Below are 27689 nucleotides of genomic sequence, written 5' to 3'. Positions count from 1 at the left end.
ATACAATGGGCCCCCCAACTGCCATGAGTTTACATGGCATGAATTTACATCAGTTTTCATGCGCAGTTTTCATGCGCGTTTCATCTAGTTTTTATGCACGTTGACACCAGTTTTCATGCACATCAGTTACAGTATGTGCCCTGTTCACACCACAGTGTTGATGTTGCATTTTTTTTTAGCAGAAAATTGCATGCACATTGCAGATTTCTGTGCCAAAAAAATCTGCGTGTGTATGAACAGGGCACATTGAGAATTTTTTTTTTGTACCCTTGCAGAACGCATGCAGACAAACGAATGTCTCTGCACATGGTGTAATTGAGGCTTCATTCTCACCTTGCCTATACTCCCTTGCCACCCCTGCCTCCATTGAAGCCAGTGAAACCACCTGCCGCTTCTATGTATGGGGCCCCCAGCTTGCCTATGACAGTGATCAGACCTAGCAGCAAATCACTGGGTCCAATCCTTGTGACAAAACCAAGGGACATCAAGTCTCCTAGGTCACCAACACCATTCATTTCAGCATCGGCTGCTATACAGTGGCAACGAGGCAGGGGTGGCAAAGGAGCACAGGCCAGGTGAGCAGAAGGTGGTTGGGGGCCTTCGTAGAAACACGGTTATTATAACTTGAATAATAAAAGTGAGAGCAATACCTTGCTTTGTATGGGGTCTGTTCACACCAACATGCTGCTATAAAATGATGTGAGCATACATTTTATTACATGGCAGCATGTTACAATGTGCAGGAACACACTGCCGCACATAGAGTCGAATGAAGTATAAATAGGCAAAGTTTAAATTAAATAATTAATAAAAAATAAAAAAACTGTGATGTAGTGTAAAAATGCATCGCAGAGCGTGTGCATGATGCAGGTGCGTTATGCAGGTGCGGGGTGCGTTATGCATCCCATATTGATTACCTGCTGTTGTGAACTGGCCCTGACAGTGCTTTTGTGAAGGCTTCCTTCCCCCCAAACCCTTGACACTCACCTTTGCAGCACTCTCTTGCACTATAATCCCTGGATGATAAGGAGAGCAGTGAAGTCAATGTGCAATTGGCTGCTAGACCTGAGCACTGCCACAGGAGCTGGTCACATGCACTCCTATATTTGGAAACATAGGGCATTGTTGTCGGATGCAAAGGACGCAGGACTGGTGATGGAGCACTGGGTAGGTGATCATCATTGGTTTGGAGGGCTTTACAAAGACACTGCTACTTTGTCCTGTCACTATTTTCTCTTTAAAAAGGTGGAACAAAATGAAACAAAGGCAATCCATAAAAACTAGAACTTTGCCAATAGCAACTAGATTTCTTGCTTCATTTTTTCAGAAGGTGAGAAATGTTTTTCTACACTTGGCAAATGCTGAAGAGATAGTACCAACATACATTTCAGTATTTGTTAAAGAACCCTTTTACACTGGAGATGCCTGTACAGCACCTGAAAAATGTCTCCCATGCCTCCCCAGCGTGAAAGCCCAAGTGCTTCCACACTGGGGCACTGCGCTGGCAGGACGTTAAAAAAAGCCCTGTAAGCAGCGTCTTTGGGGCAGTGGAGGAGCAGTGTATACACCGCTCCAAAAACCATCCCCGCCCATTGAAATTAATGGGCACCGCTACCGAAGCACCTTTCTTCAGCTGCTAGCGGGGGTAAAATGCAGCCTGCTAGCGGCTGAATAGCACTGCTAAAACGACGGTAAAGCGCCGCTAAAACTAGCGGCGCTTTACTGCTAACACAGCCGCACTGTAAGTGTGACAGGGGTGTTATAGGGATAATTACACAAAATGAATTATCTGTAAATGTCTCTAAAAGGTGCCACATCCAAACAGCTAAACCAAAAGAAGAGATATCCCCTAACTAGACTTTAAAGGCACTGAGATTCCACAATAAGTAGAAAAGTATAATTTTTATTAATAACGTAATTACTTAATGGGGTACAGAATAAAAAAGGGGCGGAATGTTAACAATAATGCATATAGATTTTGACAGTCACTAGAGCGATTAGCAGTATTATCTATGGTTCACCCAACGCGTTTCAGAGTTTTCAAAATCTCCTTCTTCGGGGGTACGTAAGAGGGTCAATCATGTATCTATAATATATTAATAGACAGTTTAGGCATACAGACTTAGTAACAACATGAACAAAATGACAAAATAAATTGTTAGTAATGAGTACGTATGACCTTTATTCCACCAAAGTATTAAAAACATCAAGAAAGCTGAGCGGAGTTGTGCCTTGGATCTGCCCATCTGTGTTCTTTTTATGTCACACTAAGTATGGATATGCTTACTGAAAAATGCCCAGAGCAGCCTGGGAGAGGATGGCCACCCAATAATGCTGAAGTCGAAGAGAGGCGCCACCCTTTAGGCAAGAACATTTTAGGCTGTGTGCTTTTCTAAGATTAATCAATAAAGATCTAGAGAAACTAAAAATAAAAACCTGCAAAAATAAGAATTTGGTTGCCAAAGAAATCAAGGCCCTTGAACAACTTTCTTCTAATAACTGTATTACCATTGGAAATATTGTCATACTTGACAACGATGACTACATAAGTATGTGTAACAAGATACTCAAAAACCAAGAATGGTACAGGCGGATCACACCTGAGATCATAGAAAAATACAACAAGGAATTCTATTCATTGGTTGATTCAGCATACTTGAACCGCACAATTAATAAGACGACTTGGGACTTCAGAACTAAGTTCCCCATAACACCCACATTTTATGCACTCCCCAAGGTGCATAAAGATATAACGAATCCTCCTGGAAGACCAATTATTTCAGGCAGAGGCATGGTGAGTAACAATGCTAGCAAACTTGTGGATGAATTTTTAAAGCCATACGTCAGTTCACTGACATCTTCTGTAAAAGATACTATTCATTTTTTTTTAATTCATATATTCAGGAATATGCTATACTGGTCACGATTGACGTCGAGGCTCAGTATAGCTCGATTACTCATTCTAAAGGCCTTGCGGCCATTCAACATATCATGTCAGGTGTGGACGGCAATGAAAATTCATCATACAATAAGTTCATTCTTTCCCTCTTCATTTTGCAACATAATGTATTCTCCTTTTTCGGTTCCCACTACCTCCAGATACAGGGCATGGCTATGGGGACATCATGCGCCCCATCTTACGCCAACATGTATCTGGGGGAGTGGGAAAAGATGCTATTTTCTGATGACTCTTTGTCTATGTATACGGACCATATCACATCACGGTTCCGTTACATAGACAATATTTTCATTATTTGAAATGGCCCTATTGAATCACTGCAGCACTCCCTAGAAAGAATGAATAAAAACAAATACAACTTGAATTTTACCATGAGCTTTGACAATCGCGCCTTGCCCTTGGGCCATCACACACAAATGGTGCACGCGGGTAGATTTCCCAGGATAAAATTCCTGATTTTGGATTGTGTCCACCCCAGCTCCGGGGGGGTGACTGGAATGAAACCCTCCTCCAGCTATAGCAGCGGTGGATACATACCCTGAAAGCCACCCTACCTCCCGGCCCTAATGAGGCCCTATGTTTTAAGTCCTTCTTGGAGGGGTTTTTATCTGGCGGCATGGAAAGATAGAAATACTGCTACACTATGCAATTTGAGTTGGAGCAATTCCTTCCCTTCCTGTCTTATGGAGATATTATCTCTCCAAATGACGGATGTTTATTACTCCATGTCCCCCATCCCTATTATTGTAGTATTCAAATAAAGAATACGGTGCGCATATGTTAGATCTGTATATTGTCATGTAAACATTATTGAAATCATACTGTCATCTATATGTAACAAAATGGGAGTTTCATTATATGCAATAGTGATGGTGTTTACATTGAATTGTATGTATTGTGACATTGGGGGATGTTTAACTCAGTGGAAGATGCCTTTTCAATAAGTTCACAGCGAACAGGAACTTTAGTTTAAGGGCATGGTAGCCCACTTTTATTAAGAGGAACAAAATAAAGTTCATACATGCACTTGGTTGCCCACACAGGGGTTCTTCTCCCAAAAACAATGAAAAATGCCAAGCCACCTGGCTCTCTTCAGCAGTACTGCCACTTAGGCTTTACACTTCAGCCCTCTTGACCATATAACAGGGTTCTCGTACATCTACTGTACCTCATTTCAGCTTCCTTGCTGTTCAGGCCTTCCACTTTAGGCTCTCTCTCATCTGTCTCCTCAGATGCACACAGCTTCAACGCACACAGCGTCTATCTAGAAAGCAGCCCCTCACTGCTCTGATCCTCAGACTTGGGTCTCTGGCTTTCACTAGTGCACACCTGCACTCTCTGGACTCCTGGAGACCTCCTGTCTCTCTGGGTGGAGCCCAGAACCCTAATTCTGACTCTGCTATAAGCCCAGGACCCACCTGCTCAATCAACCAGCCAGACTCCTGGCTGTTCCCAAAACCCGGTCCCAGGATTGGAGATTCCGTCTCACCCATAATGCTATGGAATCTCCGGGCTCCAGGTCCCCAACTGGATTTTACAAACTTTGGAGGAAACTCATAAAACAGATTCCTCCTGGGCAACAATTACTAGGACAGGGAACTGTACTGTCACAGTATTTATAGTTGCTGCTTTCTTTTTTTTAGTGTTGTGAGCCGGAGTTCTGCCCATAATAAAGTGCCTATCTTTATATTTGGCTTGAATACATTTGTTCACACATATATCTTCTAAGTCCTCTAGGTGATGCTGTTTATACTGCATCTAATGTCTCTCTAATTATAGGATCTGACTATACTTTTTCTTTTTATCATAATGCCAACGTTGCGAGCCCCCTTGGGATTTCCATCTAATGTGCCCGGCACACAAAGTCGCCCGGATTTGGTATGCCATGGCGGCTTCTGTATGGCTGACCGTTAAGATGGATTTATTCCATCCGTCATCTTGCCACTCCGGTGAGCATGCGCTGTGCGCCGGTGAGGCCACTGTGTCAGTGGTCCGTGGGTACAGGCCGTCATTCCGCCGAGCTCGTGTTACGTGTGCAAGGTCGGGAAGGGGGCGTGCACGCTTGGCTCAGGAAGCCGATGATGCTCTGCCTTGTCTTCCAGTCCTAACACCCTCAGCTATTACCCTGAGATCAGAATTCTTAACCTACATATCTCAATAATTTATTTAATTCCACCCATCAGCTATCTCCGACCGTCAGACCAGATTGATGCCATCTGGTGGACACAACATACATTGCAAGCTTATACATATATAAAATGTATGCCATTATCCTCAAATCTTGCAATTTATGGACTGAACATCCATTTTTGATAGCCCATATTGGGTTAATGTATTAGGCATTGGGGTTTCATACTCAATTATCTTTACTATGTCAAGTGTCTGAGTCCTGTTGTTATGCCTGATCATGAGATTGGAGTAGAGCTGCACAATTAATCGTCAAGAATTGTTATCGTGATCTTGACTAAAGTGTTTCACAATTCTTTCTATGCAAAAAATTCTCTCTGTTCTTCTGAAGCCACAGCCCTCAAAAGAAAGGAAGAGAAAAACCGGGCAGTCTGCCGAGAATCAAAACATTCTTTATCAGTTGAACTTAAGTATAAATATTGTAACAATTTGTCAATGGAATAGACTGTGTAAGGCCCCTTTCACACATGTGGAACGTATTTCCGTATTTTATCCATCCGTTTGCGAAATACGGACATACATGCATTCCTATGGGATAGCGGATGTCTATGGATATCGTTCGTCTCCGCAATGGTCCGATTCTGCAGACGGAGGAAAATCCTATTTTTTTATCCGTCTGCAGAGCAGATCTGATGAACACATAGAGGAGAGTGGAGAGCTGACAGGGCGGTCCCTGCACAGTCATCCGCCGGCTCAGCGGGGATAAACGGAGCGATCGCCGCTGCGCAAGTGGATCATCACGGGGCGTATCATTACGGATCCGTCCCGTGTGAAAGAGGCCTTAGTGAAAAAAGTTTAACCACTTAACCACCTTCAGACCGGACCATTTTGCTGGTAAATGACCAGAGGTCTTTTTACAATTTGGCACTGCGCTGCTTTAACTGGTAATTGCGCGGTCATGCAATGTTGTACCCAAACAAAATTTGCGTCCTTTTCTTCCCACAAATAGAGCTTTCTTTTGATGGTATTTGATTGCCTCTGCGATTTTTATTTTTTGCGATATAAACGTAAAAAGACCGCAAATTTTGAAAAAAAAAGATATTTTCTACTTTTTGTTATTAGAAAAATCCAATAAACTCAATTTTAGTCATACATTTAGGCCAAAATGTATTCAGCCACATGTCTTTGGTAAAAAAAAAGTCAATAATTGTATATTTATTGGTTTGCGCAAAAGTTGTCACATCTACAAACTAAGGTACGTTTTCTGGAATTTACGCAGCTTTTAGTTTATGACTGCCTATCTCATTTCTTGAGGTGCTAAAATGGCAGGGCAGTACAAAACCCCCCCAAATGACCCCATTTTGGAAAGTAGACACCCTAAGGAAATTGATAAGTGGCATGTTGAGCCCATTGAATATTTTATTTTTTTGCCTCAAGCGATTGAATAATGACAAAAAAAAAATTTTTTTTTTTTTTTTACACAAAGTTGTCACTAAATGATATATTGCTCACACATGCTATGGGCATATGTGAAATGACACCCCAAAATAAATTCTGCTGCTTCTCCTGAGTACGGGGATACCACATATGTGGGACTTTTTGGGAGCCTAGCCGCGTACGGGGCCCCGAAAACCAAGCACCGCCTTCAGGCTTTCTAAGGGCGTAAATTTTTGATTTCACTTCTCACTACCTATTACAGTTTTGAAGGCCATAAAATGCCAAGATGGCACAAAACCCCCAGAAATGACCCCATTTTAGAAAGTAGACACCCCAAGCTATTTGCTGAGAGGCATTTTGAGTCCATGGAATATTTTATATTTTGCCACAAGTTGCGGGAATATTACAAACTTTAATATTTTTTTATTTTTTTTTCACAAAGTTGTCACTAAATGATATATTGCTCACACATGCTATGGGCATATGTGAAATGACACCCCAAAATAAATTCTGCTGCTTCTCCTGAGTACGGGGATACCACATATGTGGGACTTTTTGGGAGCCTAGCCGCGTACGGGGCCCCAAAAACCAAGAACCGCCTTCAGGTTTTCTAAGGGCGTAAATATTTGACTTCACTCCTCACTACCTATTACAGTTTTGAAGGCCATAAAATGCCAAGATGGCACAAAACCCCCACAAATGACCCCATTTTAGAAAGTAGACACCCCAAGCTATTTGCTGAGAGGCATGTTGAGTCCATGGAATATTTTATATTTTGCCACAAGTTGCGGGAAAATTACAAACTTTTTTTTTTTTTTTCACAAAGTTGTCACTAAATGATATATTGCTCACGCATGCCATGGGCATATGTGAAATGATACCCCAAAATAAATTCTGCTGCTTCTCCTGAGTACGGGGATACCACATATGTGGGACTTTTTGGGAGCCTAGCCGCGTACGGGGCCCCGAAAACCAAGCACCGCCTTCAGGCTTTCTAAGGGCGTTACAGTTTTGAAGGCCATAAAATGCCAAGATGGCACAAACCCCCCCCAAATGACCCCATTTTGGAAAGTAGACACCCCTAAATTTAGGGGTACACTAGTGAGACTAGGTAATAAATGGCGGGTGCCCTGAAACTATAAAAAAAATAACTAACCAACCAGCGTCACCTGTAACAGTTATATGGTGATCACTGGTGAAAGGGTTAACTAGGGGGCAATCAGGGGGCTTTATGCGGTAGTATATGGGGGTCCCTGGCGCTATAAAAAGCTGCGGCGAACCTAAATACCTACCTGCCTAACTAGCGTCACCTGTGACACTAATACAGCGATCAGAAAAACGATCGCTTATTAGGCTGGGTTCACACTGGAGCGATGCGGGAACGCCACGAATCCGCGGCGGGTTCCCGCATCACATGCCTCCCGGCGGCAGTTCACACTGCCCTATGCGAACTGCTGGGAGTGTCAGTGAAATGTTAATGACACCCCCAGATCAGTTCGCATATCGCAGTGCGATCTGCAAACTCGGATCGCATGGTGTGAACACCCATGCGATCCGATTCTGCTGCGGGCCAAAAAAAGGGTCCCGTGCGAATTTGCGGCGGGTGCGACACGAATTCAGCCATACTATCTGTATGGCTGAACTCGAATCGCACAGAGATCGGATGTGATTTGCACTGCAGTGCTGTGCGAATCACATTCGTTCTCATAAACCGCTGCAATGTGAACCCAGCCTTAGTGACACTGGCGACGGGGGGTGATCACGGGGTTAAACCTTTATTGGGGGGGTTAGGGGGGCACATTAGAACTAAAGGGGGCTAACCCTAACTGCCCTAACAGTTATTACAGTCACAAATGACACCAATGCAAAAAAAAAAGCAATTGGTGTCACTGTGACTGGGGGGGCAGGGGTAATTGGGGGGTGATCGGGGGGTAAAGGGGGGGTGTGAGTGTGCCTGGCATGTTCTACTGTATGTGTGGTGTGTTGGTGCAACTCACCGAACCTCTCTCCTCGGTGCCGGAACGAAAAATACCGACACGGAGGAGAGAATACATCACTTCCTCTCCTGTGTTTACATTACAGGAGAGGAAGTGATGTCACGGGACATTTTCATTCGTCGGGAGCGATCGCGAGGGGGTGGCCATGAATGAATGGCCGTCCCCTCGTCCGGGATCGCTCCCGAACGAATACCGACCGCCGCAGGCACCGGGCGGGGGCCCGATCGGGCCCCCGACCGGCGGGCAGGCAAGGACGTACATGTAAGCCCTTATGCCTGCCCGTGCCATTCTGTCGACGTACATCGACGTGCGGCGGTCGGCAAGTGGTTAAACACTAAACCTTTTTCTGACATTTGTTCGTTTCAACTTTAAATCATTTTTTTGCTATATATATATATATATATATATATATATATATATATATATATATATATATACACACATATATATATATATATATATATACACATATATATATATATACATATATATATATATATATATACATATATATATATATATATACATATATATATATATATATATATTAGGGCTGTTACTGATTAAAATTTTCCTGTTCGATTAATCAATTTTTTTTTTAATCGATTAATCGACTAATTTCGATTAATTATAATGTACATACGGTTTTTACATTTTTTTTTTATTAAACTTTAAGAAAAACGTAGAAAGTTAGTTTAACTTTAACTGTAATGTCCACATCTCCCCCCATGCTGTATTGTCCACATCTCCCCCCATGCTGTATTGTCCACATCTCCCCCCATGCTGTATTGTCCACATCTCCCCCCATGCTGTATTGTCCACATCCCCCCCCCCATAAAGTACTGCCCACTTCTCCCCCCATAAAGTACTGCCCACATCTCCTCACATCTCCCCCATACCTTAATATTCATGATTGTCTGCTCTGTCTGGAATAGACAGTAGGCAGACCCGTCCATCCTCAGAGTAGACACAAGCAGGCGGGCGATGATGACGTCAGCGCGCGCGTCTAGGCCGCCGCCGGGTGGACCAAGATGGCCGCGGCTCCGGAGCTAGGCCAAAGCCGCGGCCTTTCCTATGGGCGAGACCGCGGAACTGACTCCGCGGATCGTCCTCGATTAAAATTATTTTGATCAATCAAAGAAATTAACGATTAATCGAACAATTAATCGTTAATTTCCGCAGCCCTAATATATATATATATATATATATATATATATATATATATATATATATATATTTATATATATATTGTTTTAGTCGACACGCTAGAGAAAAAAATGGTGGTTGTTACAATATTTTATGTCACACTGTATTTGCGTAGTGGTCTTTCAAACGCAATTTTATTTTTTTTAATTACTTTAATGAATAAAAAAAAAAAAAAACTAACCAGTAAAGTTAGCACTTTTTTTTGTATAATGTGAAAGATTTTAAATCGTGATTTTCATTTTGGCCAGCAGCTTTAGATCGGAGGCGATCAATAACCTGTCTCAGCTGATTCTTAATCGTTATCCTGTCAATGCAAATTACTTCCTGTATTGATGGTCATTTTTTCCTTAAAGCGGAGGTCCACCCTAAAGTGGACCTTCCGCTCATCGGAAACCCTCCCCCCCTCCGGCGCCACAATTGGCACCTTTCAGGGGGGAGTGGGGTGCAGGTACCTGTACAGTACAGGTATCTGCACCCACTTCCGGGATAGCTCTCTGCTGTATTACGCCCCTTTCCGAAAGTCCCCTGCTGCCTGCTGGGAAACACACAGATCCCAGAGGCAGCGGGTCCATCCTTATTGCGCAGCGCGACTCCCGCATGCGCAGTAGGGAACCGGGAAATGAAGCCGAAAGGCTCCACTTCCTGATTCCCATACCCAAGATGGTGGCGGCAGCACCGGAGAGACGATCGAGAGATCGGCTTCAGGTGCCGACATCGCGGGCGCGCTGGACAGGTAAGTGTCACTATTTTAAAAGTCAGCAGCTGCAGTATTTGTAGCTGCTGGCTTTAAAAAAAAAAAAAAACGCAAAGTCCCGGCGGACTCCCGCTTTAATGTCCCTATGTTGGATACCTATGGGAATATATACAGAATGTGATGTACCTCTTATACGCTAGACAGGATAGGAAGTATTGAGATCTGGTTTGTTGTTTTTTTTTTTTCTTTTTAGAAAAATAAAAATTGTTTTAAATGTATCTCTTTCTTTTCCCCCTTCTTTTGTTATATTTATATCTATGCCTAAAAAGTCCATTATTGTCAACAATTTTTGTTGAGTTTTTTAGAAAAATAACCTGTCATGGTCATCTAGACAGCCCTATTTCAGTCTATAGTTATCATGTCCACATACATATGATCCTATCAATAAGACTCATACTTTATATTTTAGTGGATACTTGTTTGGTAGCATACCACAATTGCCTGTAAATGGGAAGCATTAATCCTCTCATCATAAGGTACGATTGTCATTAAATGTAGCATCCTGTGTGTGGTATGAATATATCACTTTTAGACAAAACCATAATAAACATACAAACAGCCTAAAATGTTCTTACCTATAGGGTGACGCCTCTCTTCGACTTCAGCATTATTGGGTGGCCATCCTCTCCCAGGCTGCTCTGGGCATTTTTCATTAAGCACATCCATACTTAGTGTGACATAAAAAGAACACAGGCGGGCAGATCCAAGACACAACTCCGCTCAACTTTCTTGATGTTTTTATTACTTTTATTGGAATGTTAGGCATATGACAGTTTCAGAAAACATGTACGTACACAGGTTATACGTACTCATTACTAACAATTAATTTTGTCATTTTGTTCATGTTGTTGTCTAGAGGCGATTCAGTTCGCATTGTGCGCTATACAAGTATTTCATTCATTCATACATTCATTCAAGTCTGTATGCCTAAACTGCCTATTAATACATTATAGATACATGATTGACCCTCTTACGTACACCCCGAAGAAGGAGATTTTGAAAACTCCGAAACGCTTTGGATGAACCATAGATAATACTGTCAATCACTGTGGTGACTGTCAAAATCTATATGCTTAACATTCCGTCCCTTTTTTATTCTGTACCCCATGAAGTAATTACGTTATTGATAAAATTGATACTTTTCTACTTATTATGGAATCTCAGTGCCTTTAAAGTCCAGTTAGGGGTTATCTCTTCTTTTTTTTATAGGAATAATCAACACTATGATCATATTTATACACACTAACCAGCCATTGTTACAGTGGCTCGAAAAGGTATTTATACCCCTTCCCCATTCTGTCATGTTACAACCAAAAACGTAAATGTATTTTATTGGGATTTTATGTGATAGACCAACACAAAGTGGCACATAATTGTGAAGTGGAAGGAAAATTATAAATGCTTTTCAAAAAATTATACAAATAAATAATTGAAAAGTGTGGCGTGCATTTGTATTCAGCCCCCCTGAGTCAATACTTTGTAGAACCTCCTTTCACTGCAATTACAGCTGTCTTTTTGGGGATGTCTTTACCAGCTTTGCACATCTAGAGAGTGACATTTTTCCCCATTCTTCTTTGCAAAATAGCTCAAGCTCTGTCAGATTGGATGGAGAACATCTGTGAACAGCAATTTTAAAGTCTTGCCACAGATTCTCAATTGGATTTAAGTCTGGACTTTGACTGGGCCATTCTAACACATGAATATGCTTTGCTCTAAACCTTTCCATTGTAGCTTTAGTCTCAAGTCTTTTGCAGACTCTAAAGCCTCATACACTTGATTGGATTTTCCGATGGGCATTGTGTGATGACAAGCTGTTGGCAGAAAATCCAACCTTTTGTATGTTCCATCGGACAATTGGCGGATTTTCCGCGGACAAATATTGGATGGCAGGCTTTAAAATTTTCCGCGGACAAATGTCTGTTGTCGGATTTTTCAAGCGTGTGTACACAAGTCCAATATCAAGAATAATATTATTATGCTTGTTTTTTTGGGGGTTTTTTTGATGCAAGTTACCACAACATCATTATCCCGTAGTTTTTAAGATCAAAGATATGTTGGTGTCCCTTGTTAATTTTATATTGTATTTTTTTTAAATGTAACTGTCTACTCCAAAACTGTCATTTGAAGTAAAACACACAGCCAAGTATTATTCTCCACAAATTTTTATTGTTCATTAAAACAATTAAAAAAATAAAATTATGCCGCGTACACACGACCAGACTTTTCAACATCAAAAGTCTGACGGAATGATTCCGGCAGACCATTCGATCGTGTGTGGGCTGCAGCGGACTTTTGATTTGCAAAAGTCTGACAGACTTTAGAAATGGAACATGTTTCAAATTTTTCCGCCAGAACTCCGCCGGACCCAGTTCCTACCGAGAAATCCGCTCGTGTGTGTGCTAGTCCGACGGACAAAAACCGATGCGAGGGCAGCTATTGACTACTGGCTATGAACTTCCTTATTCTAGTCTGGTCGTACGTCATCACATTCGAATCCGTCGGACTTTGGTGAGATTGTGTGTGGCCAAGTCCGTTCATTCGGAAAGTCCGTCAGAACTCCATCGAAAGTCTGTCGGATCTAAGTATGGTCGTGTGTACGCGGCATAAGACATGCTATCTCCCAATAGAACTTAACCAAAAAGTGCATTCTATGCATACAAAAATATAGAAAATATACCAAATCAAATCATTATTCAACCAAAAAATAAAATAAAAGCCTCATGCATGTGTCCTGCTTCTTAATATAGGGGGTCAACAATGCCAAGAGTTGGTAAGGGGTCTGTCATCAGGAGATAATTGCTAAAATCATCTGGATTATTCTCCTGGAGCTCCCGCAACAAAGGCATGTGACATAATTGGTCACGATTAATTTAGCAACCAATTTTTTGGTCCAAGAAATTCTCCTCCTCCTGTTCCTGGATTGGACTTGGGTCAAAGCAATAACTCCAAGGCCAATAATAAATAAAACGTTATCTCCTCCAATTCCGCAACATGGCAGCAACATGATGCTGCCACTAACATGTTTCACAGTGGGGGTGGTGTGTTTAGGGTGATGTGCAATGTTCGTTTTTCGTCACCCATAGCATTTTGCTTTATGGCCAAAAAGTTTAATTTTGGTCTCATCTGAGAAGAGCACCTTCTTCCACATGTTTGCTGTGTCCCCCACATGGCTTCTCGCAAACTGCAAATAGGACTTCTTATGGCTTTCTTTCTTCTTGCCACTCTTCCATAAAGGCAAGATTTGTGGAGTGCACGACTAATAAATGTCCTGTGGACAGATTCTCTCACCTGAGCTGTGGATCTCTACAGTGCCTCCAGAGTTACCATGGACCTCTTGGCTGCTTCTGTGATTAAAGCTCCCCTTGCCCGACCTGACAGTTTAGGTGGATGGCCATGTCTTGGCAGGTTTGCGGTTGTGCCATATTCTTTCCATTTTCAGATGATGGATTGAACAGTGTTCTGTGAGAAGTTCAAAGCTTGGGATATTTTTTTATAACCTAACTCTGCTTTAAACTTCTTCAAAACTTTATCCCTGACCTGTCCGTGTATTCCTTGGCCTTCATGATGCTGTTTGTTCTCTCAGGTTATATAACAAACCTCTGAGGCCTTCAACAGCTGTAGTTATACTGAGATTAAATTACACACAGGTGGACTCTATTTATCAATTAGATGACTTTCGAAGGCAATTCGTTCCACTAGATTTTCTTTAGGGGTATCAGAGTATAGGGGGCTGAATACAAATGCACGCCACACTTTTCACATATTTATTTGTAAACATTTTTAAAACCATTTATCATTTACCGTATATACTCGAGTATAAGCCGAGATTTTCAGCCTCTTTTTTGAGGCTGAAAGTGCCCCCCTCGGCTTATACTCGAGTCATCGCTGTCTGCCCGCTCGATCAGCGTGTCGAGCAGACAGACAGCGGCCATTCTATAATTCAAAAGCCGCGCCTCCGGCTCCGCCTTCGCCTGTGATAGGCGGAACACCGAATTTCCCAGCAGCCTGTGTTCCGCCTATCACGGACATCGTATCATCCTCGTACTACGGACGAGGATGATACGATGTACGTGATAGGCGGAACACAGGCTGCTGGGAAATTCAGTGTTCCGCCTATCACAGGCGAAGGCGGCGGCGCAGCTTTTGAATTTTACAATGGCCGCCGAGGCGCCGACGAAGAGGGCACGGGACGGAGGCAAGGCAAGGCACGGCACGGCACGGGACGGGACGGGACGGCGGCAAGGCACGGCGGCAAGGCACGGAGGCAAGGAGGCAAGGCACGGGACGGAGGCTCGGGACACAGGTAGGCTGGACACACACACACACACACACACACACACACACACACACACAGGGATGGATGGATGGATGGAGACACACACACACAGGGATGGATGGATGGATGGAGACACACACACACAGGGATGGATGGATGGATGGATGGAGACACACACACACAGGGATGGATGGATGGATGGACACACACACACACAGGGATGGATGGACGGACACACAGGGATGGACGGACACACAGGGATGGACGGACACACAGGGATGGACGGACACACACACAGGGATGGACAGGCATGTCTCACCCTCGGCTTATACACGAGTCAATAAGTTTGCCAGTTTTTTTGGGGGTAAATTGGGGGCCTCGGCTTATATTCGGGTCGGCCTATACTCGAGTATATACGGTACGTGCCACTTTTTGTTGGTCTATCACATAAAATCCAAATAAGATACATTTATATTTTTGGTTGTAACATGTCAAAATGTGGAAAATTTCAAAGGGTGTGAATACTTTTTCAAGGCACTGTATGTAATACTTATATAGGATCCAGAGATTATACATCTATTTTATAAGAATTCTCCTGGAGTACAAGAGCATACCATTCCTAGAAATCACGAGCATACATAAAACAGGTACAAACCTCCCATCTGTCTGTATATAAACACAAGATGCAATGACCTACAGTAAACAGTATCCCACTCATTTGACTGTTTTACCATAGTACAAACCAAAACATATGCTCCGACAAACAACTTGAAACAGAAACGCAATATGCAAAAAACAAGCTAGAAATCAAGACTTGCAACATGGCACAAGCAGGATTTTCAGCAATAAGGCAAGCAATCTTATAACCTGCGTATATTTTGCAAAACAAGCTGGGCTCACAGAGAATGTAAAGTGCAAGGCTTTAGATACCATTTAAAGAACAAGTCTCACTTGTAGAATACTTTACAGAAGTCTCACCAACCAGATCATTTGTTCCTCCTGCCACCCAGGGGACAAGGTGTGGGTGGAACTTTGTTCCCTTCAGAACCATGCTGTCATTAGGAAACAAATGCACTACTTCTTTCTGTTTGTGCTAACTGTTAGCTCCTCCCTGGACTGAAGCCCAATGTATGGGTGTTCCTAGGGGGAGCTAATAGTACAACAGATTAGGCCGCATCCTTTTCCATATTTATGGGCTAGCACAGCATTTCCCACCTCTGCTACTTCCTTATTCCCATTCAGGAGCCAGCCCAATATTGGGCACTGCCCTGTCTTCCTCCTCCTCATTCACGAGCCTGCACAACACTGGGCTCCATCCCATCTTCCTTCTCCCAATTCATAAGCCAGCACAGCATTAGGCCGTGCGGTCTCTTCCTTCTCCCCATTTATGAGCCAGCGCAAGATTATCGTTATCCCATCTTCCTTCTCCCAGTTCATAAGCCAGCAGAACACCAGACATCGCTGCCTCTTCCTTATCCCCATTCACAAGCCAGCACAGCACTAGGCAAGCTTGAAAAGAGAAATATGGGGTTGTCCCTTGCCGGCTCTAATACTGAGAACTGAACAATCAAACACCGACGATTGCTTGGCTCTCAGGGCTATATTTTTTCCCCCGCTGCGCTCCCCGGGGCTCTGGGCTGTGGAGGGGGCAGGACCGGCCGGCTCAGGCTCTCAGTGGCTCGCTGAGAGGCTGAGCTGGGTCCCGGCCTAGGCATGTATGCGAATCCCAACTTCATTGCTGTGATCTTGCCCAAGCCTGGACCAGCTGAGTGACCTCAGCTGACAGTGGGCTTCAGCCCAGTGTCTGCTGAAAACAGGTTACAGGAGAGCAAAACGAACTGCACTCCTGTGATCCAGCTTTGGCTGTACTTCTCCTTTAATGATCACAATGCTTTTACTGTATCTCATTCTTTATTGTAAGAACTATAGTTTTTTAACCGTAGAAAGTGCAACTGCAGGCAAACAACTAGTTGCAATACATGCACGCAAACTGTTTTACCTGCCAGAGGATTTAGAGTGCAATTCAGTCAGTCTTGTGATTGGCTTACTTCTACCACACTGTAGAGACAGCCTGGCAACATGGTGTTAGTATAACTAACAACATTTTTTTTTATAGTTTTGGATAGAGTGCGGAGGTTTTAGAACACTTGTCAGTTTTTACTGCTGTCTGTGCCCTCATTAAAGTGGAACTTCTGCTCAATTGTCTCCTCCCCCTTCCGGAGCCACATTTGGCACTTTTCGGGGGGGGAGTCTTTGACAGGTACCCTGTCCGAATTTCTGGGAGACCGAGTCGTGGCGAATTACGTCAGCAGCTCGGCTCTCTCCTGCCCCTCCCCCCCCCTGCCGGGCCAGTAGAACAGCGCAGCAGTGCCTCGCGCATGCACAGTAGGGACTCGCGTGAAGCCGTAATGCTGGATTCCCTTACTGGCAATGGTGGCGGTGTCAAGATTGCTGGACTTCAGGACACGTAAGTATTACGTATTACGTATTATTAAAAGTCAGCAGCTGCAGTATGTGTAGCTGCTAGTTTTAAATTTTTGCGGGGGTGGGCGGACCTCCGCTTTAAGGAGATTCACTATTTGTCCTGTTTACCATTATCAATGAAAGTATAAGAAAATCCCAAATTTTAAGTTGTCCCCAGAAAAGTAAAAGAGGAGAAATCTTCCAATGGGGACACCTGGGGGTCCCCATGGAATTTCTGTAAATTGGCAAGGATTTCTTCTCACTTCCTGTTTAGCTATGGGGCAGAAAGTGAAGGGAATTATTTGCAATGGGACAAGGGGGTTATAACCCTTCCTTGCCCTATCCAAAATGAAAAATTCAGTTTTGCCTATAGTTCTACTTTAATATTTTAGTTTACCGCATCACCAGGCTGCCCACCACACAGATTTTTTTGCTGTCCAACGAGCAGCCTGGAGGCGGTGGAAAGGTGTCATCAAATCACCATCATCGGCATTGCTGATTACCTGTCCAATGAGCAGCAAACACTATATGTATATACAGTATATGATATTTGTTGAAAATATATTGGTAGAACCCTTATGTAATTTGCAAAATAGGCACTGCATGACACAGCTCCAAGAAGACTGGCCATACATATGGGTGACTATCACCAATTCCAGCTATATGAAATTAAAAGACAACAACCCTGTGTGTGTGTGGTATATGGCAATGCAATCTGCAATGGTGGCAAGCAACATCTGGAGACCAGAGCCAAAATTCAGTGGTGGCGTATTCCTGGGTGACTGTAGGAGTTATGGGGACAGGCACACAGACAAACACTATTTAAAAAAAAAATACAATAAAAAAAATTAAAAAAAAACATATATATATACACAGAGAGAGATATCCACCCACCTACACATCTCTCTATCTATATATCTCTATACATACACACATTAGTGCTGCTTTTTGCTCGTGCCTTATTAAATAAGCCTGACGGTACATGCATCGTGATGACTGAAAATGTCTCTACTGACACACAGCAAAAATAATAATGATGCTGTATTAAGATTTTATAGTCATACATTATTATTATTATGCTGTATTAAGACTGTGTACAATACTCTGCAAGGGTCCATATATTATATGTGCAAAATATACACAAGTGACAGGATAGGGACGATGTAATCTCCATTGAGATTATACGAGATGTGCTGTGCATGGTGTAAACCACACTGGTGTACACAAAGCAATGCATGCATGGTAAATAGAGAACGTGTACTTTATGGGAATAACAACAATGTCAATATGGCGAGAAACGTATTTTGATGCAAACAAGTGTATAATTGGCATGGTTATTACATTCCTGTACTTAGAATCAAATACAGCTGAAAGAATACAATTGTTGATGCATGTATCTGTTTAAAAGTTTTCTTAGGACAGGAAATCTATGTAACTATGTTTCATTCTATGTAACTAATACAGATACATGCTTGCAGTATACATTGTAACATATTGGTAGGGGAAGCACAATAACAGGGAATACCATACAGAACATGTACATGATATCCATATATAATAGTGTGTAGAATGTGCATATAAGAGCACAGACAGAATAGATAGGGGTTGTATAGGACCATATAGTATATAGGGATTGTAAAGAACCATATAATATATAGCGGTTGTATGAAGCCATATACTATACAGTGATTGTATAGAGCCTTATACTGTATAGGGGTTGTACAGAATCATATACTACATAGAGGTTGTACAGAACCATATACTATATAGAGGTTGTACAGAACCATATACTATATAGGTGTTGTACAGAACCAAATACTATATAGAGGTTGTACAGAACCATATACTATATAGGGGTTGTATGGAGCCCTATACTATACAGAAATGGTATAGAACTGTACACTATATAGGGGTTGTATTGAGCCATATTATATACAGGAATTGTATAGAGCTATATAGGGATTGCATTGCGCCATATAATATACAGTAATTGTAGAGACCTTTATATTATATAGGGGTTGTATGGAGCCAACTACTATGCAGGGGTTTTATAGGATCATATACTATATAGAGGTTGTATAGAACTATATATATTGTATGGAGCCATATACTATACAGGAATTGTATAGAGCCATATACTATATAGGAATTGTATAGAACTATGTACTATATAGGGTTTGCATGAAGCCATATAATATGCATGAAGTTTATAGAACTATATACTATATAGGGGTTGTATAGACCCATATATTATGCAGGGGCTTTATAGAACCATATTCTATACAGAGGTTGTATATAACTATATATTATACAGGGGTTGTATAGGATCATATACTATATAGGGGTTGTATGGAGACATATAATATACAGGAAGTTTATGGAACTATATACTATATAGGGGTTGTATAGAACCATATATTATACAGGGGCTTTATAGAACCATATACTGTATAGAGGTAGTATAGACCTATATGCTATGCAGGGGTTGTATAGGATCATATACTTTATAGGGGTTGTATGGAGCCATATGATATACAGGAGTTGTATAGCACTGCCCATGCATGCCATATAAAAACCCTATATAAATACATGGCGGGGATTTACTAAAACTGGAGCATTTAGAATCTGGTGCAGATGTGCATAGTAACCAATCAGCTTCTAACTTCAGCTTGTTCAATTAGGCTTTGGCAATAAAAACTGGAAGCTGATTGGTTTCTATGCACAGCTGCACCATATTTTGCACGTTCTGGTTTTAGTAAATCTCCCCCAGTGCATACAGCATAAATAATACATGTGGTGTAAAGAGTCTATCTGTGAAACACAAGAAAAGCCATGTCAGTATCAGTACTGATCTATCATGTTAAAGGGATGTGGGGAAATGTCAGTTATGTACTGTGCAATGCTGGTAGCTTTGCAATGCTAGTAATACCCACTGCTGGAGGTATGATGTGCAATGCCAATAATAATCACTAATGTTCTGTAATGCAGTGACTGCACAACCAAGAACTAATCAACAATGCAATGATCAATATGTGCACAATACTGGTGGTGCTGAGCCTTGGTCTATAATGCGATGCTGAAGTCTGAGCAACAACGATGATCGGCAGTGATATACAATGCAATGATCATGTGTGTACAACGCCAATTCATCCCAGTCTGTAATGATATGCAATGCTCTTTATGTTTAATAGTAATCTATAACATCATGTTAAGGACTGCACAATGGCATCAATACTGAATAGTAACCTATAATAAAAGGGTAATGTTTCTGCAATGGATCTCATTTTCAGTGATGATTAGCAATGTATGCGATGGTTTTTACAATGGCAGTAATGCTCAGCAAAGTGCGATATTACAATGCTAACTGTCAGTGCTGGTTTATAATGCAATGCTAGGATCAGTAACAATCAGGACCACTCTCTAATGCAATGATAAGGGCTGTGCAAGGACTGTTAACACTCAGGACCTGTCTTGTAATGCAGTGCTACAATCAGTAACATTCCAGACTGGTCTATAATGCAATGCTAAAATCAAAGCAACTGCTAGAACACTAAGAAGTGATCTATAAAGCAATGCTAGAAATACTGTGCAATGACAATACTCACAACCGGTCTATAATACAAGCTATGCTCATTGCATTGACAGTGATGAACTATATATTATGGTCTATACTTTAATGTTAAGATCTGTGCAATGGCAAAAATGGTCAGTAGTGGTCTATAATGGAATCTAATGATCCAGCAATGGCAGGGATGGTCAGCAGTGGTCTATAATGGAATCTAATGATCCAGCAATGGCAGGGATGGTCAGTAGTGGTCTATAATGGAATCCTAATGATCCAGCAATGGCAGTGTTGGTCAGTACTGGTCTATAATGGAATCCTAATGATCCAGCAATGGCAGTGTTGGTCAGTACTGGTCTATAATGGAATCCTAATGATCCAGCAATGGCAGGGATGGTCAGTACTGGTCTATAATGGAATCCTAATGATCCAGCAATGGCAGTGATAGTCAGTACTGGTCTATAATGGAATCCTAATGATCCAGCAATGGCACTAACTGTTAGGGATATATTTTAAAGCAGTGAAACTGACATTTCACATTTAATGCAGGTGCATCTTCATGATGCATTGGCAGTAATGTTTGGTACTGGACTATAACGAACCCTTGGCTCAGAGAACCCATGTTAATAATTACTATATCTACAGCTCAAGGCACATTAGCATGATGGTCAGTGGGAAGAATGTTCCTTACACCTGTTGGGAAGAATCCCCCCCTTACATATAGATTAAAAGGTAATTGGTTTTAGTGGGAAGTGGGAACCCCTAGCCATCTCTGGGGGAGCCTTGTTTGAAAAAGACTGGTCTGTACTATAGCAGTAACATTGGTTCATCAAGCAATGGTTGGGTCTATGGCAAAGTTAGCGATGCTTGGTTATCATCTATAATGGAAATGAATACTAATAATGAACAAAACTGGTCTATAGTGCAATGCTAAGGACCATGCAATGGCAGTAATGTCCAGGACTGTCTATAATGCAATGCTAAGGACTGTGCAATAGAAGTAATGTCCAGGACTGTCTATAATGCAATGCTAAGGACTGTGCAATGGCAGTAATGCTAAGAACTGGTCTACAGTGTAATGCTAAGGACTGTGCAATAGCAGTAATCTCCAGGACTGTCTATGATGCAATGCTATGGAGTGTCCAATGGCAGTAATGCTGAGTACTGGTCTATAGTGCAATGCTAAGGACTGTTTAATGGTAGTATTGCTGCATACTGGTCTATAGCGAGTGCTAAGGACCATCTATAATATAAGGATAAGGACTGTGCAAAAATATTTTGTATTGGTCTATAGTGTAATGTTATAGTCTGTGAAGCCTCAGCAACACTCTGGATTGCCCATAATACAATGCTTATGTCTGTGGAATGTCAGTAATGTATATCTAAAGTAAAGTCTATGCAATGGCAAGAATGTGGAGTACCAGTTTACAATGCAATGCTCAGAACTATGCAATATTAATGATCAGTTCTCACTTATAATGCAATGGCAATAATGCCCAGCATTGGTTTATATAATGGAATGGAATGCTAGGCTGTGTGGTGAATGCAGTATTCATTACTAACAATATGTGGATTCAAGCATGCTTGGGACTGTTTTAGATGATTTATTCATGATTTATGGATTTGCTAAAAAAATATATTTTTCTCTTGGAAATTGAGCTTTTAGGGACAAACACATATCTATACTCATACAACAAACATGGGTTAGAGTTGATGGATCGCATTGTTTTTTTGGGGGTTTTTTTTTATGGTGTCACTTTTCTATGTTCCTATGTTAGTACTGGTCTTTAATGTACTGGAGATTACCATAAAATAAAAGCAATCATAGGTACTGGTCTTTAATACATTGGTGATGATGTCCATACAATGATAGTAATATTAAGTAGTGGCCTATAATACACTGGTGATGTCCAAACAATGACAGAAATGCTAAATATTGGTCCACAGTGCACTGGTGGTATCCATACAATGGCAGTAATGATAAGTACAGTTATATATTGCCCTGGTGATGTCCATACAATGATAGTAATGATACTACTGATCTAAAATACACTGGTGGTGTCCATACAATGCTAGTAATGATAATATAAGGTCTATAATGCACTGGTGACGCCTATAAAATGACAGTATTGATAAGTACTGATCTATCATGCACTGGTGGTGTCCATACAATGGTAGTAATGATAAATACTGCTCTATAATAAGCTGACAATATCCATACAATGACGGTTATGATAAATAATGGTTTATAATTTATATAATAACAGTAACAGGTCCTGGGCTAAATTACCCTGGAGCTATAAATACAATGGTAGTAATGATACGTACTTGTTTATAATACTCTAGTAATATATATATATATATATATATATATATATATATATATATATATATATATATATATATATATATATATATATATATAAAACAGTAAGTACTCATGTAGAGAGAGAGGTGAGAAATACTGTATATTGTAACAGTAATGATGAGTACTGGTCTATAATAGATTGGTGATGGCCATGCAATGACTGTAATGATAAGTAGTGCTATATATTGCACTGGTAATATATATGCAATGATAGAGATAACTACTGGTCTATAATTCTCTGGGGATGTAGACATTATAGCAGTAATGATCAGTAATGGCCTGATGTTGTCTATATATAATGGTAATAATGGTAAGTACTGGTCCATAATACTCTGGTGATGTACATATAATGGTAATAATGGTAATAATAGCATTGTATACACAATGGTAGTAATGATCAGTAGTGGTCTGGTGATGTGTATATATATATATATATATATATATATATATATATATATATATAAAAATAATCGTATATATATATATATATATATATATATATATATATATATATATATATGTCTATCGTACACTGATGATATCCGTACGATGGTAGTACTGATCTGTAATACTCTGGTGATGTACATATAACGATAATAATGATCCATAGTGTACTGGTGTATATACAATGATGATACTGGTCTATAAAACTCTGATTTTATATATATATATATATATATATATATATATATATATATATATATATATATATATATACATAGTAAGTAATGACGAGTATTGGTCTATCATACACTGATGCTATCTATGCAATATTAGTAGTAATCTATAATATTACAATATATCTATACATTGATAGTAGTAATCTATAATACTCTGATAATATATACATACACGTTAGTATTGGTCAGTACTGGTCTAAAATATTATATATATATATATAATATATATATATATACAAGGATGAGTAGTGATGTATAATAATCTGATGTTGATGTATAATACTCTGATGTATATATATCTATATATACACAATGGGGGGATATAGATGGGTGTCTGTGTGTAGGTCACTCGTGTACAGGATGGTAGTAGTCCCCAGTAGGTGATCGGTGCAGTACATACCGTCGCCGGGGGTGATGGTCTCGATCTCCACTCCCATGGCTGTGTCTGCTCTTCGCTCCTCTTCTCCGTTATATGTCTGGCAGGCTCAGTGCCCGGCTGCCCGGCGCTCCGGAGGACAAGGCTCACCAATGGCGGAGGGGCAGTCTGCTCGGCAGCCAATCAGGATGGAGGGTGAGCAGGAAAGGAGGCTGTGTGTGTGTGCCTGGGGAGGGGCGGGGATGGCAGAGGCTGGGTCTGCATAGAGGAAGAGGAGGGAGATGGATGTGCATGGAGGGGGGTTGCAGTGCTGGATCTATATGGAGGGGGTAGAAGAGAGTTATACGTGCATGGAGGGGGGAGATGGCAGGGGTTAGTTGTGCATGGAGAGGGTGGCAGAGGTTTGATCTGCATGGATGGGGTGGCAAGAGATAGATGTGCATGGAGGGGGGTGGCAGAGGCAGGATCTGCATGCAGAGAATGCTGAATGAGAGGAAATCACCCAGAGCTATTTATGTGAAGTGTGACACCACCAGCTCAGGCACATAGAAAAGTGACTATGAATAGCCAGACCTGGGGGCATCCACCCTGAGGATCAGAAGTATAGGGACAGCTCCTTGTGGACACCCATGATCTGTGCTGAGAGTTTCCACACTCAGGGTGAATGTTGTACAATGTATGTGTGTGATGTGTCCAGCACAGGTGTCTGATGATAGGAATCTTGTACAATATACTCCACAAGGTTTAGGAGTGCATCTATGGGAATGTTTGACCATTCTTCCTGACGCGAGGTCAGGCACTGATGTGGACAAGAAGGCCTGGCTTACAGTCTCTGCTCTAATTCATCCCAAAGGTGTTCTATCAGGTTGAGATCAGGACTCTGTGTAGGCCAGTCAAGTTCCTCCACCCCAACCTCGCTCATCCATGTCTTTATGGACCTTGCTTTGTGCACTGGTGCGCAGTCATGTTGGAACAGGAAGGGGCCATCCCCAAACTGTTCCCACAAAGTTGGGAGCATGAAATTGTCCAAAATGTCTTGGTATGCTGACGCCTTAGGCCTCATGTACACTGCTGCTGGTAAACGGATGTTCAGAGGCAGTTGGATGCTTTTTTCAGCTGCCCCTGAACTCATCCAATGTTATCTTTTCAATACATGTACACAGGTTCATTTAATGCCCTTTTTTGGAAAGCAAAAAAATGAGTTCCAATGCTGAGTTTAGAGGCATTTCATGCGCTAAATGCGGTAATTCGCGTTTAGCCGCGTTTTGTTTACAGGAGTTTTTCATTTTTGGTTATTTAAAAAAATTATATATATATATATATATATATATATATACAGTGCCTTGCGAAAGTATTCAGCCCCCTTGAACTTTTCAACCTTTTGCCACATTTCAGGCTTCAAACATAAAGATATAACATTTTTATTTTTTGTGAAGAATCACCAACAAGTGGGACACAATTGTGAATTGGAACGAAATCTATTGGATTTTTGAAACTTTTTTAACTAATAAAAAAATGAAAAGTGGGGCGTGCAAAATTATTTGCCCCCCCTTGCGTTAACACTTTGTAGAGCCACCTTTTGCTGCGATTACAGCTGCAAGTAGCTTGGGGTATGTCTCTATCAGTTTTGCACATCGAGAGACTGAAATTCTTGCCCATTCTTCCTTGCAAAACAGCTCGAGCTCAGTGAGGTTGGATGGAGAGCGTTTGTGAACAGCAGTTTTCAGCTCTTTCCACAGATTCTCGATTGGATTCAGGTCTGGACTTTGACTTGGCCATTCTAACACCTGGATATGTTTATTTGTGAACCATTCCTTTGTAGATTTTGCTGTATGTTTGGGATCATTGTCTTGTTGGAAGATAAATCTCCGTCCCAGTTTCAGGTCTTTTGCAGACTCCAACAGGTTTTCATCCAGAATGGTCCTGTATTTGGCTGCATCCATCTTCCCCTCAATTTTAACCATCTTCCCTGTCCCTGCTGAAGAAAAGCAGGCCCAAACCATGATGCTGCCACCACCATGTTTGACAGTGGGGATGGTGTGTTGAGGGTGATGAGCTGTGTTGCTTTTACGCCAAACATATCATTTTGCATTGTGGGCAAAAAGTTCGATTTTGGTTTCATCTGACCAGAGCACCTTCTTCCACATGTTTGGTGTGTCTCCCAGGTGGCTTGTGGCAAACTTTAGACGAGACTTTTTATGGATATCTTTGAGAAATGGCTTTCTTCTTGCCACTCTTCCATAAAGGCCAGATTTGTTCAGTGTACGACTGATTGTTGTCCTATGGACAGACTCTCCCACCTCAGCTGTAGTTCTCTGCAGTTCATCCAGAGTGATCATGGGCATCTTGGCTGCATCTCTGATCAGTCTTCTCCTTGTCTGAGCTGAAAGTTTAGAGGGACGGCCAGGTCTTGGTAGATTTGCAGTGGTCTGATACTCCTTCCATTTCAAAATGATCGCTTGCACAGTGCTCCTTGGGATGTTTAAAGCTTGGGAAATCTTTTTGTATCCAAATCCAGCTTTAAACTTCTCCACAACAGTATTACGGACCTGCCTGGTGTGTTCCTTGGTCTTCATGATGCTCTCTGCGCTTTCAACAGAACCCTGAGACTATCACAGAGCAGGTGCATTTATACAGAGACTTGATTACACACAGGTGGATTCTATTTATCACCATCAGTCATTTAGGACAACATTGGATCATTCAGAGATCCTCGCTGAACTTCTGGAGTGAGTTTGCTGCACTGAAAGTAAAGGGGCCAAATAATTTTGCACGCACCACTTTTCAGTTTTTTATTTGCTAAAAAAGTTTAAATTATCCAATAGATTGCGTTCCACTTCACAATTGTGTCCCACCTGTTGGTGATTCTTCACAAAAAATAAAATTTTTATATCTTTATGTTTGAAGCCTGAAATGTGGCAAAAGGTTGAAAAGTTCAAGGGGGGCGAATACTTTCACAAGGCACTGTATATATATATATATATATATATATATATATATATATATCAAGTTAAATCATTCAAGAGAGGTTGTAAAAACATCCAATGTACATTAAGCATAAGAGTTCCCTTCACGAGTGGAGGCATGGTCTGGACATGGCAGTGTGTGCACCCTTGCTGGAGAGCTCTGCACAGACCGGGCACTGTACCAGCCACTACAGACATCCACCATTCATGCCTGGAGACCAGAGATCTGCCCCCTAACTACCAGGGAGCCTCAGACCACAAAGATTACCCACTACTTCCTCCACCAACACTCGTCCTCTTCCCCGTCTCCCGCCGCTGCCTCCAAGATGGTGCCCCCGTGGGTCAGACCATCCAGCACCTCCGATGTCCCTAAGAACCCATCCACACGAGTGACTGAGACAGATGAGCCCCGCTCTCATACATCCTGCAAACATCTCCCATCCTGTCAAAGGAGTTGACGTGTGCAGACTCCCCCACGGGCTCCACTATCCCCCGGGCTTCAGGGCACAGCATGAGGG

The 27689-nt window shown here is 41.6% G+C and overlaps 1 protein-coding gene across 1 annotated transcript in view; it reads right to left on the bottom strand.

Moving 5' to 3' along the window:
- FKBP1B (FKBP prolyl isomerase 1B) overlaps nt 1-24380 on the bottom strand; it is a 125940-nt gene extending 101560 nt beyond the window's left edge. The window contains exon 1 of the mRNA XM_077488873.1: nt 24230-24380. Coding sequence (XP_077344999.1) covers nt 24230-24266 — 37 coding nt within the window. The 5' untranslated portion in view covers nt 24267-24380. The remainder of the gene's footprint in view (nt 1-24229) is intronic.
- Between the last annotated feature and the right edge of the window lie 3309 nt (nt 24381-27689).

Source organism: Lithobates pipiens, unplaced genomic scaffold (genome assembly GCF_037356315.1).
Source record: "Lithobates pipiens isolate NorthernLeopardFrog02 unplaced genomic scaffold, aLitPip1_a1.2 Scaffold_18, whole genome shotgun sequence".
Taxonomy (NCBI): domain Eukaryota; kingdom Metazoa; phylum Chordata; class Amphibia; order Anura; family Ranidae; genus Lithobates; species Lithobates pipiens.
Note: the sequence above shows the minus strand (reverse complement) of the source record. Positions and strands in the feature narration are given on the sequence as shown.